Genomic DNA, 11,540 nt, shown 5'->3' on the forward strand with positions numbered 1-11,540 from the left:
CACCCGTCCAACGTCATCGGACAATGATGGTAGATGCCAAGGCACTCGTGTCCTGACGTAATATGTATGTGCGCCACAAGCATAGTATGTATTGTACATAGAGTGCCTCTACCTCTATCATCGCTATCACGCCTCCTCTAACCTACACGCCTACACACTCCTCAACCGCCCAGCAAAGCAACATTCCGGGATGACATGCTCTCACGCCCGCAATTCACCTTAGGCCTCAGCCTCGGCCGCTCCCTCTTCCTCCTCCCCCGCCACCAGCAATTCCACACATCGCACCCCACCGCCGCCGTCGCCGCCGACCCACCATCCCACTACGAAACCCTCCAGCTCCACGAGACCGCCACGCGCGCAGATATCAAAAAGTCCGTATCCCACCCCTCCCGCCCCTCCCCCTCCCCCACCCCCCCATCTTTCCCATCCAGTAGCGGTACTAACCCCACCCAGACGTTTCTACGAACTCTCGAAATCGCACCACCCAGACCGACTGCACCTCCGCGGTGGCGGCAGCAGTGGTGACAAGAAGAAATTCCTCGAGATCTCGGGGGCATACCAAGTTTTGCGCGACCCATTGCAGCGGCAGCGCTACGACCGCGAGCTCCTGCGCGCACGCGGACATCGGCCCACGGTCGGAGGTGCGAGACCAGCGACAGGGCTCTCCCGTCGCGGACCCGCGCCGAGGGGGCCGGTGCAGAGTTATTACCGTAATGCGGTGGCGGGCGCGGGGCCAGGGGCGTTTAGGGGGTCGGCGGTGAGGAAGGAGGGGGGAGGGGTTGGTGGGGTGGGAGGCGGCATGGGGGGCGGCATGGGCGTTAACGGCGGGGAGGGAGAGGTTAGGGGCTTTGATGTCAAGGAGAAGCAGAGGATGCATGAGGCGCATGAGGAGCGGAGGAATCGAAGGAGGCAGACGGGTGGTGATGGGTATGATCCTGGCGTTATTGTGCCCATCGTTGCTGTTACGGGGATTTTGGCATTTACGGTTTGGAGTGGGACGAAGGCTTTTCACGGCGGCGGGAGGGAGGAGAGGAAGTGAGTGAGTGTGTTGTACGATATATGATAAGATGGTCTATACCTAGAGGTGTATATGGGAAATGTGTGTTTAGAAGTTGAGTTTTACAAGGTCGACTGCAAGTATCTATGCTATCCGCCCCAATGCCGTATTTGCGGGGTGAGCTAACTGATACTATACAAACACTTCTCCCCATCACCAGTATGATTGCTATCTACCAAAGCCATACTTCCGTGGAGAGAGATTGTCTGGAATAAAGAACGATGAGTTCGATAGACTGTCGTACCATAATCATGAATAAATTAGCTGCACAAATGCTTATACTGACCAACCGACTGGTTCTCGCAATGTAAAGAACCCATGACGTCGGCGCAGCACTGCAGCAGCAGCAGCCACACTTTGCGCTAGTTAGTTAACCATCGTACCGCGCGGCGCGCATAGCAACGGTAGGTGGTGGGTCGGTGCAAATAGAATCCATGTGAGTCGGTAGGACTCAGTGCGGAGCCACAACACCTCAATTTTTGCCCCACCTCAACTCCAACCACGAGCGAGCGGACAACTCATTACTAGCCACGATCGATTCCCCACAACACTACACGAAACTACACGACACTATACTACGCTCGCAATGGCGGAAAAGGTCGACGATGTTGCTGCGCAGATGGAGGAGGTGAAGTGTATGTGTGACACCTACAATGGGAATACACGTGAGAGGGGTGGGGTGTGGAGTACGACAGCTAACACCCGCTCGCTGCGGGCTGGATGTAGTGCAGAACGGTGGCACCGATGCACAGAAACACGAGAACGCTGCTGCTGCTGCGGAGGACGAGTCCGCTGACGAGGAGGACAGCGCTGCCGCTGGCGATGCTAGTAAGCGATCCCCCCGCGCTCAAATTGTGGACGGTACGGTACTGATGATCCACCCCCTGCAGCGGCCAAAAAGAAGAAGAAGAAGAAGAAGCCCAAGAAGAAGAAGGCGTCTGGCTCAGCGAGCGTGCAGAGCGACCCACCGCGGGTTCCGGTCGACCAGCTGTTCCCGCAGGGCGTGTACCCGATCGGCGAGGAATGCGAGTACGCCGGCGACAACCTGAAGCGGACGACGGACGAGGAGAAGCGCCACCTGGACCGCATGAACAACGACTTCCTGGCCGAGTACCGCAAGGGCGCCGAGATCCACCGCCAGGTGCGCAAGTGGGCAAAGAAGGAGATCAAGCCCGGAATGACCCTGACGCAGATCGCAGAGGGCATCGAGGATTCTGTTAGAGCGCTCACCGGTCATGATGGCCTCACCGAGGGCGACTCGCTCCTCGGTGGAATGGGCTTCCCCTGTGGCCTCAGTCTGAATAACTGTGCCGCGCATTATACTCCTAATGCGGGAAACAAGATGGGTACGTTGTGGTTGCACCTGTCCATTCTGGCCGACAACTGACCGATGGAACTGCAGTCCTGAATTACGAGGATGTCATGAAGGTTGACTTCGGCGTGCACGTCAACGGCCGCATCCTCGACAGTGCCTTCACCGTCTCGTTCGACCCCGTGTACGACCCATTACTAGCGGCCGTCAAGGATGCGACCAACACTGGAGTCAAAGCGGCCGGCATCGACGTGCGGATGTGCGACATCGGCGAGCAGATCCAGGAGGTGATGGAGAGCTACGAGGTCGAGATTGCCGGGCAGATGTACCCGGTCAAGTCGATCCGCAACCTCAACGGCCACGACATCCACCAGTTCCAGATCCACGGCGGCAAGAGCGTGCCCATCGTCAAGAGCACCGATACCACCAAGATGGAGGAGGGCGAGACCTTCGCTATCGAGACCTTCGGCAGCACAGGAAAGGGCTATGTCCACGACGATGGCGAGGTCTCGCACTACGCCAAGAACATGGATGCGCCGAATGTGGCGTTGAGGCTGTCCTCGGCGAAGAATCTCCTCAAGGTCATCAACAAGAACTTTGGCACCCTGCCGTTCTGTAGGCGGTATCTCGACCGCATAGGACAGGATAAATATCTTCTCGGAGTGAGCTTGCCCTCCACTGGTCGCATCCAACTCCTGCTAACCTGTGATGCTGCAGTTAAACAACCTCGTCCAGAGCGGAATCGTCGAGGCATACCCCCCACTGGTCGATATCAAGGGATCCTACACTGCACAGTACGAACACGTACGTCGTCCCCACTCCCGTCCCTATCCCTATCCCCCTCATCTTATTTCTGTTCTGACATGTGGTTACATATAGACCATCATCCTCCGTCCCACATGCAAGGAAGTTGTCAGCCGAGGTGACGACTATTAGGTGGGTGGATGGACTGGTTGGACTGGTTGGATGGATGGACTGGTACATACTACCTACATAAAAAAGCGATCGTTTATTCTCCTTTGTTTTTGAGTGGATGGCTGGCTGGATGGCTGGAGTACGAATCTGAAAAATTTGCGGTGCACAATGGATGGATGGATGGGCTTGGCTGGATGGGCTTGGCTGGGCGGAGGTTGGGCTGAGGTTGGGCTGAGGTTGGGCTGAGGTTGGGCTGAGGTTGGGGAATGCGCAGGGCTGTAATTATGCTTACTTACCTACGTATTTACTGCCTACTTGTTGCTTAGTACTTGTTACACGTGCGGTTTATCGTCTCGTGAGGGGAGATATTGGAGGATGGGTGCAGTGGGTCACTCAGTGATCCATAGTCCGCGAGGGAGGCGGTGAGGTGTATACGGGTGATGTATGTAGGTGAACCGTCCCTGGAGTCGGAATACTGTGATTTGTATATCAGAATATATGCCATCTCTACTCCTCTGTGTCATACGTTCCAGCTTTCCACCTCCTAGCTCTACATATACCATCACCCACATTCATCCATCTAATGGCTGTCAACCCCAATCAATACATTCACGAAGAGTGCCAGCAGCCACACTCCTTTCACCTGGTTGACGCGCTCCTTTCCCGGGGTCTCGTCTGCGGTGGACGCACCCAACGCAGGGCACAGGGCTGAAAGTGACAAGTCTGCGCATTGGCGGTGCGCACTTACCTGGGTGGAACACGCACGATCGAAGCGGAGAACTCGCCGCCCTGTCCATTGCTACGACGACGACGACGACGACTTGGGTGGACATGAGAAAAATGATACGCGCCGAGTGATATTTGTGATGCAGCATATATTTCGTAGCCATCTAGACCTCTCGAGTACATGGAGAAACAACCTTCACCCCTAGGTAACCGGGCAGTAGCCATTACGTTATATGTCTAAGTACCTATAGGGGGGCAATGCTTTTCCTTCCCTCCTGCTAATAGAGCACAAGCTTCACTGCTACATAGCAGCACTCGACCGTCGCTCTAAAGTTCGGACTCAGGAACCACTAATTTCAATTCACCTTTCGGATCGATTTTTCGGCGGCCGAGTTTCATCTTTGTTCTATGCTGGTGGAGCTGTCGAGTGTCCAGTGAGTGAATCGGGGCAATGGAAGGGTTGCCACTTTGGATCATATATTATCACTCCTCTACGGCTGGAGTACGGTACCTATGAAACCGGAAATCTGGAGACTGGAGACTGGAGACTGGAGACTGGAGACCCGGGGCCGAAGATCCAAGGCTCGGAGAACCCCAGGACAATCCGTCGTCTTTGTCCAAGCAGGCCCTGAACTGGCAATTCCATCGGTCCGGAACCGGCCACCTACTCCTGGTACTGTTACCCGGAGTTATGGCGGCCTTGCATACAAACCGTCGATGTTGCCTGCCGACGACTTCCACATGCAAGGATTTGACCGCCCCTAACTAAGTGACGACTCATGATGCGCCCCATGGTTACCAGTACATCTCGTCATCCGCCAAGCCAGGTATTCGGTCCGCACTTCGATTCTCCTTCTAGAAAAAGTCGATCGGTGCGCAAAACCCACATTCCGAGTTTCAGAGTACTGTACTCCGTTTGGGGGCTGAAAAACTCTTCTCTCTTGTTTTCTATCTTTTTTCCCTGGCTGACGCGTTCTGCAGTAGATGTTCAGAACGCCACGGCGGATAAGCATGCAGGTTGGTGATGACCGTGCGGTTTGGGAAAGTCTCAGGCACCAGGAGCGGGGTGGCAACGAATGGACGGACCCACTCTGCCGCCCGCCTCTCCCCGCTTTACTGCATATCAGACGGCGGCGGGAAGGTTAGGATAGTTATCTACCGCTTGCCGCCCGTGGTGCCCGAGAAGACCGTGGAATACAGTACCAGGTATACTACAGAGTACGGTAGCTACCGAGCTTTGCTCACCAACCTTGCTTTGGAGATTGGATAGGGTTTTCGGGAACCACAATCTCAATCCTCCACGCCGATTTGCTGTTCTTCCCCACAAATGGACCGCGTGGAGATTTGACGGCACGGGATAGTCCCCCAGTTAGCTAGAAATCCTCACTTTCGGGTGTGTGCGAGCGTTGCGAACTTGCGAGGATTTTCTTCAGCCGAATTCCGCTGGAACAAGGGATGGAATCCCACCATGTGCTAAATAGTAAGTTACGTCTGTCCCCTGTCGATCTCACTCTGGAAGCAAAAACACCCGTTCGTTACACAACTCTCCTCCTTCCAGCAGCAAGGGAATGCAGCCTGTTCGTGTTAGTTACATAGGGGGTTCGACTGGAAATCACTGCCGCTTGTTAGCGGATTACTAAATAACCGAGCTGCCATCCTCGACACCAGAGCTCAGAGACATGGGCTCCCCATCCTCCTGCTCTTATGGTACTATAACTGCCTATTTCCCCCGCCGTCCCGGATCAGTTCAGCGTCCAACGGTCAGCGGTCAGCGGTCATTGTTCAGCGTTTAGCCGGATTCCTTTCCTTATCATAGCATTTTCTTCCAGTCCTTTTCAATACACACACACCTTTGTTTCGTCTCGCGAATTCCAGACGCCACATATAGAAGGACAAACAGGGCCTTGCTTTCTTTCCCGGGGTTGACATTTCTTTACCGCTTCTCATTGTTTGAAACGTCCTCCTCCTCGTTCTCCTCCTTCCGCTTCTCTTTCCTTCTTTCCTTCCTTCTTAGAGTAAACTTCCCATTGTCCCTCCCGAATCCTCTAGTCGACCATAGAGTATGTGGTTCTCGACATCTACAGGCTTCACGGCAGCCATTGCCGTGTCGGCGCTACTACCCGTCACGGTGTTATCGCAGAGCGATCCGTGTGCGGAGTTCGCGGAAACCAGGGGCAACAGTAAGTGGCATATAGCTCTTCCCTTCGTCTATCGATCGTGTGCTGCATGAATAGATTGTACCGCAGGGGAGGGGGGGAGGGGAGGCAGTTGTAGATATTGCGGGGCTGTCACTATAACGGGGTTGGGCTAATATATCTGCTGTGCTTGTTGTAGGAGTTACTGGTCTTGATGCGAACCTGTTTCGTCGGTGTATCCAAAGCGTGCCCTTCGATGAAGACAAGGCGACACGGACGTTGCATTATCTTCGCATGTTCCTTGGGTTGGATACTTATGCACCTTACCTGGTCGATCCGCCTGTCTCGGAGCTTGGTACGATATATTCCCCCATGAGGGTTATGCATGTGGTAGGAGGAATTGTCTGACATTTGGGCCCTAGAACTGGAACCTTTCAACCTCAATGAGACTCTGAGCGAGATCGAATCCAACATCAAGAGCGGCTCGTACGAGAATAATTGGTCGTTCGACTACGATGTCGTTCGGATGTTTCAGATGTTCCGAGACGGCCATACAGACTACGAGACGGTGTGTTCTCACGGCTTCATATACGTCCACGAGTTTCCCATCGCCTCGATTGCTTCCGGCGACGGTACCCCAGAGATCTACCATGTCATCAAGAACTTCGCCGCAGCGCAGTGGGAGGAGCCGCGGCTGGGGGCTAAGATCAAGAAGATCAACGGAAAGGAGCCACAGGAATACTTGACGGATTTCATAAGGAATTCACCCGAATCTCTGGATTGGGTGGATCCCGATGCTAGGTACAATGAGATGATGTACGGCTTCCCCGAAGGGACCTTCAGGGGTCGGTTCGCCAGACGCAACATGTGGAATGGGGAGGACCTGACAATCACCTGGGAGAATGGCACCGACACGAAAGTCGAGTTTACGTTGCAGCTGACCACGAGTATGTACAAGGACGGGGAATTGCTGTTCAACGATACTCAGAGTCTTATCGACCTATGCTTCCTCAGCGAGACGGAAATCGGCAATTCGGGCTCAGCGGCAGTTGACGATGAACAGGCGGATGATCTGGACCTGGTTGTTCGGCAGACGGACGACGAGAAGTACCGTCCGGATGGGTATCCGACACCGTTGAATCATTCCAGTGAGTATGCTATGGCGACTTTTTCGGTGCCCGACGACAAAGAGGCGGTCGTTCTCGCAATCCGTACTTTTGATCAGGAGGATTTATCGGCCGATGACTTTGTCCACGCGATGTCGGAATTCCTCAAGGATCAGGTCGCGTCCTGGAAGAAGTCTGGCTACAAACGTCTCATCATCGATGTGTCCAACAACAGCGGTGGCAAGGCGATCCTTCCATACGATTTCCTCAAACAGCTCTTCCCCTCCAAGGAGGACTTTCCGCCGGTGAACATGCACTACTCCCCCGTGACATGGGCGTACATGCACGCCATCAACGGTGGAAAGGAGTACGAGATGTACAAAGACACCGGGATGAAAGACTTTGCCGACATGGCGGACTTCCTCGGACCGGTGCGGAAAGACAACGAATACTACAGCAAGACCTGGAAGCAGGACTACGAGCAGTTTGGCGAGGTCAACTACAACCTCGAAGTCGCGGCCGCCTCCAACGAGCAGCCATTTAGCGCCGAGAACATCGCCATAATCTCCAACTCGCACTGCGCATCCGCGTGCCACTCGATCGTCGAGTCTCTCCGCAACCAGGGCGTCCGCGCCTTCGCATACGGCGGCCGCGCAAATGCGTCGACACCGATGCAACCAGTCGGCGGCACCAAAGGCGGCAAAGTCCTGCGCTACGACAACGTCCGCGGCTTCCTCGAGCGCGCACAAGACGACGACACGGTCCTCGAAGCCGCCGGTGACCAGAGCACATGGCTCCTCCAGACGCTGCCGGTGCGCATCAAGAACGTCAATGTCAACTCGGAGAACAAGTTCCGCGAGGGCAACCGCCTTCCGCTGCAATTCGTCTACACCCCGGCGTGCAACCGGTTTTTTGTTGATAAAACCATGTTTGGCGATATATCCGCCGTGTGGAAGAAAACCCGCGAGGTTGCCTGGGGCTCCGATGGCAAGGCGGTGGATTGTGTCGATTATGACCCCATCGAGCCCGAGGATACGTTCTTGGAGAATGACGAGTCCGCCAGCACCGGAAAGGATAGCGAGAAGGAGAGCGCTGGTCAGGTTTCTTGGAAGATACCCGGTTGCGGGTGGCTCGTGGCGCCGGGGCTGCTGGCTTGCGCACTTTTATACATCTAAACCCTGGATCATGTCGAAGATTGCGGGCGGAGGGGATGTGGTGGGGCGATTGTCGATTGAGTAATCACTCAGCTCACAATAAACGGGAGACGCGGAGAGCGACAGCGAGAAGGGGACGAGGTGTGCCCGGTGGGTAGACGGGCGAGCCGCGACGGCCAGAAAATACTGGCGAGTGGGCGGGTGAGCAGTGTTCCGGAGGTTGCATCTGAGGATGACTTCATCACTTTCATTTTCTGGGGGTTTTTTATCATTCATTCATTCGTTTCATTTATTCATTCACTCATTCGTTCGTTCCGGAGGCATCACTTTGGACTGGATATCATTCTTTGGCGTTCTTTACTTTGCTTTACTTGGGATTGGGATTGGGATTGGGTTTGTTGCGTTATAGGTACCTAATGTACTCATTGTGTGGGAGGGATTGGGATTGTGGTTTATGGGGTGGGAAAGGAAGGAAGGAAGGAAGGAAGGAAGGAAGGAAGGAAGGAAGGAAGGGAAGAATTACCACCTAGACTAAGATGTATCTGTCGATGAATATAGAGTGGAGTATGTAGACTAGTATAATAGGGAGACTGGCTACATTTGTAATATATATTATGCGGATAAAAGGACAGACTGCTTTGTGAACATCTTGGTAGCTGTTATGTACAAGTATGGAGAATATTTGACTGAAGATAAGACTGGAATTGCATAGCCTCATACCTACTCCTTCCATGATTTGGCAGCTCGACTCGGACCACAAATCTGTCAGATAATACTAGTAGATTCCCTTTGCGCTTTCCTGGCTGCATTTGGAAATAGAAGCTCAAAGTTATTCTCGCTGATACCAGGAACAATAGCAAGGGGACCGAGGAGAGCTCTCGTCCCTTGTATGCATACTGTCTACGTACAAAAAGCACCCCAAGACCAGTTCTGTTCTGCCGGAAAGGAACAATAGACAGGAGGCCACTGGCCAGCAGTGCCCGGGAAATATCCAGTCAAGATATACACACCTACATACTCAGACCAAGAAGCTCAGGACGTTGAACTAGGAACCATACTCCCCTCCTCCCCTTCTCTCCCCACCCTTACGAGATATGGGCTGTCTGGTTTAGCCTCCCCATCTGCGTCTGCCCGGCTGCCTCTGGGAGCAGAACACCTATATATGTACAATACACCACCCGATGCATCAAGCCCATCTTTCCTTCCTTCTTTTTTCTTTCTTACTTTCTTACTTTCTTACTTACTTCCCTCGGCCCCACGTATCAAAAACTGGGAGCCAATAAAAAAAAAAAGTTTATATAAAAAAAAGAAAAGCAACTACAACCACACCAAGGTGTAATCATGAAATCTTGAGCGTCTGGGACAGCAGTTATGGAGTCCAGGAGTGCAGTTACAAACTGCAAGGAAAAGCGGCTGTGACCGGCCGGCCCAGCGCTGCGATGAGGGCGAGGCGAGCGTCGAGTAGTAGGATGCACGCGTAGAGGCCGCCAGCTTGGATTGTGCTCCAGTGGAATAGAACCCGAAAACGACGGGGTGCTAATGCCGCAGTACGCGAAAACACCCCGAGGCGGACTTTGTCCGCTGGATGTGCCTTCGCAGTCGCAAGTGGCAAGTGCCAACTCGATAGACCCGCAGGCCGTCCATGACGATGGAGGTGGAGGCGCTTCCGGGTTTCCAGAAATCTTCTTCGGTGGTTTGCGGAGGAAGTCTGTTGTGAGACTCTTCGTCTTCCCCTTGGGACTAGTCTGGCCTCGTTGATGTTCCAGTCTCTGTTGTTGTCCTGGACGATCTGATCGTCCCGCTTGACAACACATTACCATCACCAGGGTGGAGTATTGTCGACATCCGTAAAACCAGAGTTGTCTGGCTTGCGGAGGTGGATGTGCCTTGACAGGAGGAAAAATGTCAGTAAACTGCTTGTGTAAGAGGGAAGCGCGCTGGATATACCTTCGACTTGATCACCACATAAATGTGCCGCTCTCAACCGGCCCCCAGATAAGTTCTGGAAGGCCCTTTTCAATGGAGATGGAGGATGATGAGTGGGGCAATGTGAGGAGGAGGAAGAGGGGTGGGTGGATGGATAATGGTGTATGGTGGAGAGTTGGTTGTGATAGAGGAGGGATGATGGAGGAGGGATGATGGAGGAGGAGGGATGTCGGAGAAGGCTGGATGTTGCAGAAGTTGCATCGAAAAGGTGTGTTAGGATTACCCCGAAAGGCTTGCGGAGGGAGTGGGACGAAGGGTAGGTGGGGCTGCGGCTCTCTTTGTGGGGTTTGTGCGGGAAACAACGTCACAGCCTCGCAGGAGGGCACGATGCCCCAACCCCATTCTGTGAACACTGCAGCCCACGGCTTAGGGTACCTACCCCGGGTTTAGGGCAACGTTGCAGATGCATTGAAAGACATGCATAAGATTCCCGCACAGGACCTCGCAAAGTCCCTGGACCCGAGACCAACTCCCGGCTGGAGTGAACCTCCCGGCGCCGTCTCGTTTGGTCTTCTCCCGCACCACTATCCAAGAACATATCTTTGGACAAAGGAACCGGAGAAGTGGATGTTTTGACCTTCCAGAATCAGCTGCGTACAGATACCGCTTGTCAGGGAACATACTCAGTAGTGTCACATCCATCTGACCAACCACCGGATCGGTACATACATTAGGTACTTGCGTCCACAAAGACCTGATCCGACAGGTGAGTGAGCCAAATCCCCCGACATCTACAGACTACATAGCAGATCCTTCTACCTTGAGAAATTGGTGACAAACCGGAGGCGGAACTCCAACACATGTTCACCAGCGGATGCCTACTCCTTACCTATCATCCGCTCCTTGGCCCTGGCCTTCTCGAGCTCCCTCCCCCTCTCCTCCTTCCCTTCCTATCCTCCATCTGTAGCAGCTTTCGAGGTCGACATCGGCCGCACTGTCCAATGTTCTTGGTTGCCCACTCTAAAGATATCACAGACGTCACTCGATCCGACCAATCCAGCGAGTGATCCATCATGTGTAAGTACACCATACGTATTCTCATCTCCCAACGCCCCAATCATCCACAATCCACCCATTTCATCCACGCTATTCACATCCATCCCCATCATCCTTCATTCTCGCCACTTTAGGTACCTAGCAGGAAAAAAA

At 53.8% G+C, this 11,540-nt stretch overlaps 4 protein-coding genes across 4 annotated transcripts; 3 read left to right on the plus strand and 1 right to left on the minus strand.

Annotated features, from left to right (window-relative positions):
- The first annotated feature begins 7 nt into the window (after positions 1 to 7).
- On the plus strand, positions 8 to 1,289 carry BZA05DRAFT_264425 (DnaJ domain-containing protein). The gene is made up of 2 exons (XM_051480166.1): positions 8 to 371; positions 454 to 1,289. The coding sequence occupies exons 1-2, from the start codon at positions 196 to 198 to the stop codon at positions 1,037 to 1,039; spliced, it is 762 nt and encodes a 253-aa protein (XP_051340900.1). The 5' UTR covers positions 8 to 195; the 3' UTR covers positions 1,040 to 1,289.
- Positions 1,290 to 1,507: 218 nt separating this feature from the next.
- On the plus strand, positions 1,508 to 3,548 carry BZA05DRAFT_351616 (methionine aminopeptidase 2-like protein). The gene is made up of 6 exons (XM_051481295.1): positions 1,508 to 1,692; positions 1,784 to 1,885; positions 1,948 to 2,403; positions 2,460 to 3,031; positions 3,087 to 3,173; positions 3,249 to 3,548. Exons 1-6 carry the CDS (start codon positions 1,644 to 1,646, stop codon positions 3,303 to 3,305), a joined length of 1,323 nt encoding a protein of 440 aa, XP_051340901.1. The 5' UTR covers positions 1,508 to 1,643; the 3' UTR covers positions 3,306 to 3,548.
- A 2,174-nt stretch (positions 3,549 to 5,722) lies between these two features.
- BZA05DRAFT_264462 (uncharacterized protein) lies at positions 5,723 to 8,460 on the plus strand. Its single transcript, XM_051480167.1, has 3 exons — positions 5,723 to 6,190; positions 6,345 to 6,500; positions 6,568 to 8,460. Exons 1-3 carry the CDS (start codon positions 6,073 to 6,075, stop codon positions 8,424 to 8,426), a joined length of 2,133 nt encoding a protein of 710 aa, XP_051340902.1. The 5' UTR covers positions 5,723 to 6,072; the 3' UTR covers positions 8,427 to 8,460.
- A 1,100-nt stretch (positions 8,461 to 9,560) lies between these two features.
- Positions 9,561 to 10,430, minus strand: BZA05DRAFT_264490 (uncharacterized protein). Its single transcript, XM_051480168.1, has 2 exons — positions 10,353 to 10,430; positions 9,561 to 10,291 (listed from the first exon to the last, which is right to left on the minus strand). Exon 2 carries the CDS (start codon positions 10,223 to 10,225, stop codon positions 9,668 to 9,670), a length of 558 nt encoding a protein of 185 aa, XP_051340903.1. The 5' UTR covers positions 10,226 to 10,291; positions 10,353 to 10,430; the 3' UTR covers positions 9,561 to 9,667.
- Positions 10,431 to 11,540: the final 1,110 nt, after the last annotated feature.

This window comes from Tricharina praecox (assembly GCF_024521635.1).
Source record: "Tricharina praecox strain CBS 144465 chromosome Unknown BZA05scaffold_8, whole genome shotgun sequence".
Classification (NCBI taxonomy): domain Eukaryota; kingdom Fungi; phylum Ascomycota; class Pezizomycetes; order Pezizales; family Pyronemataceae; genus Tricharina; species Tricharina praecox.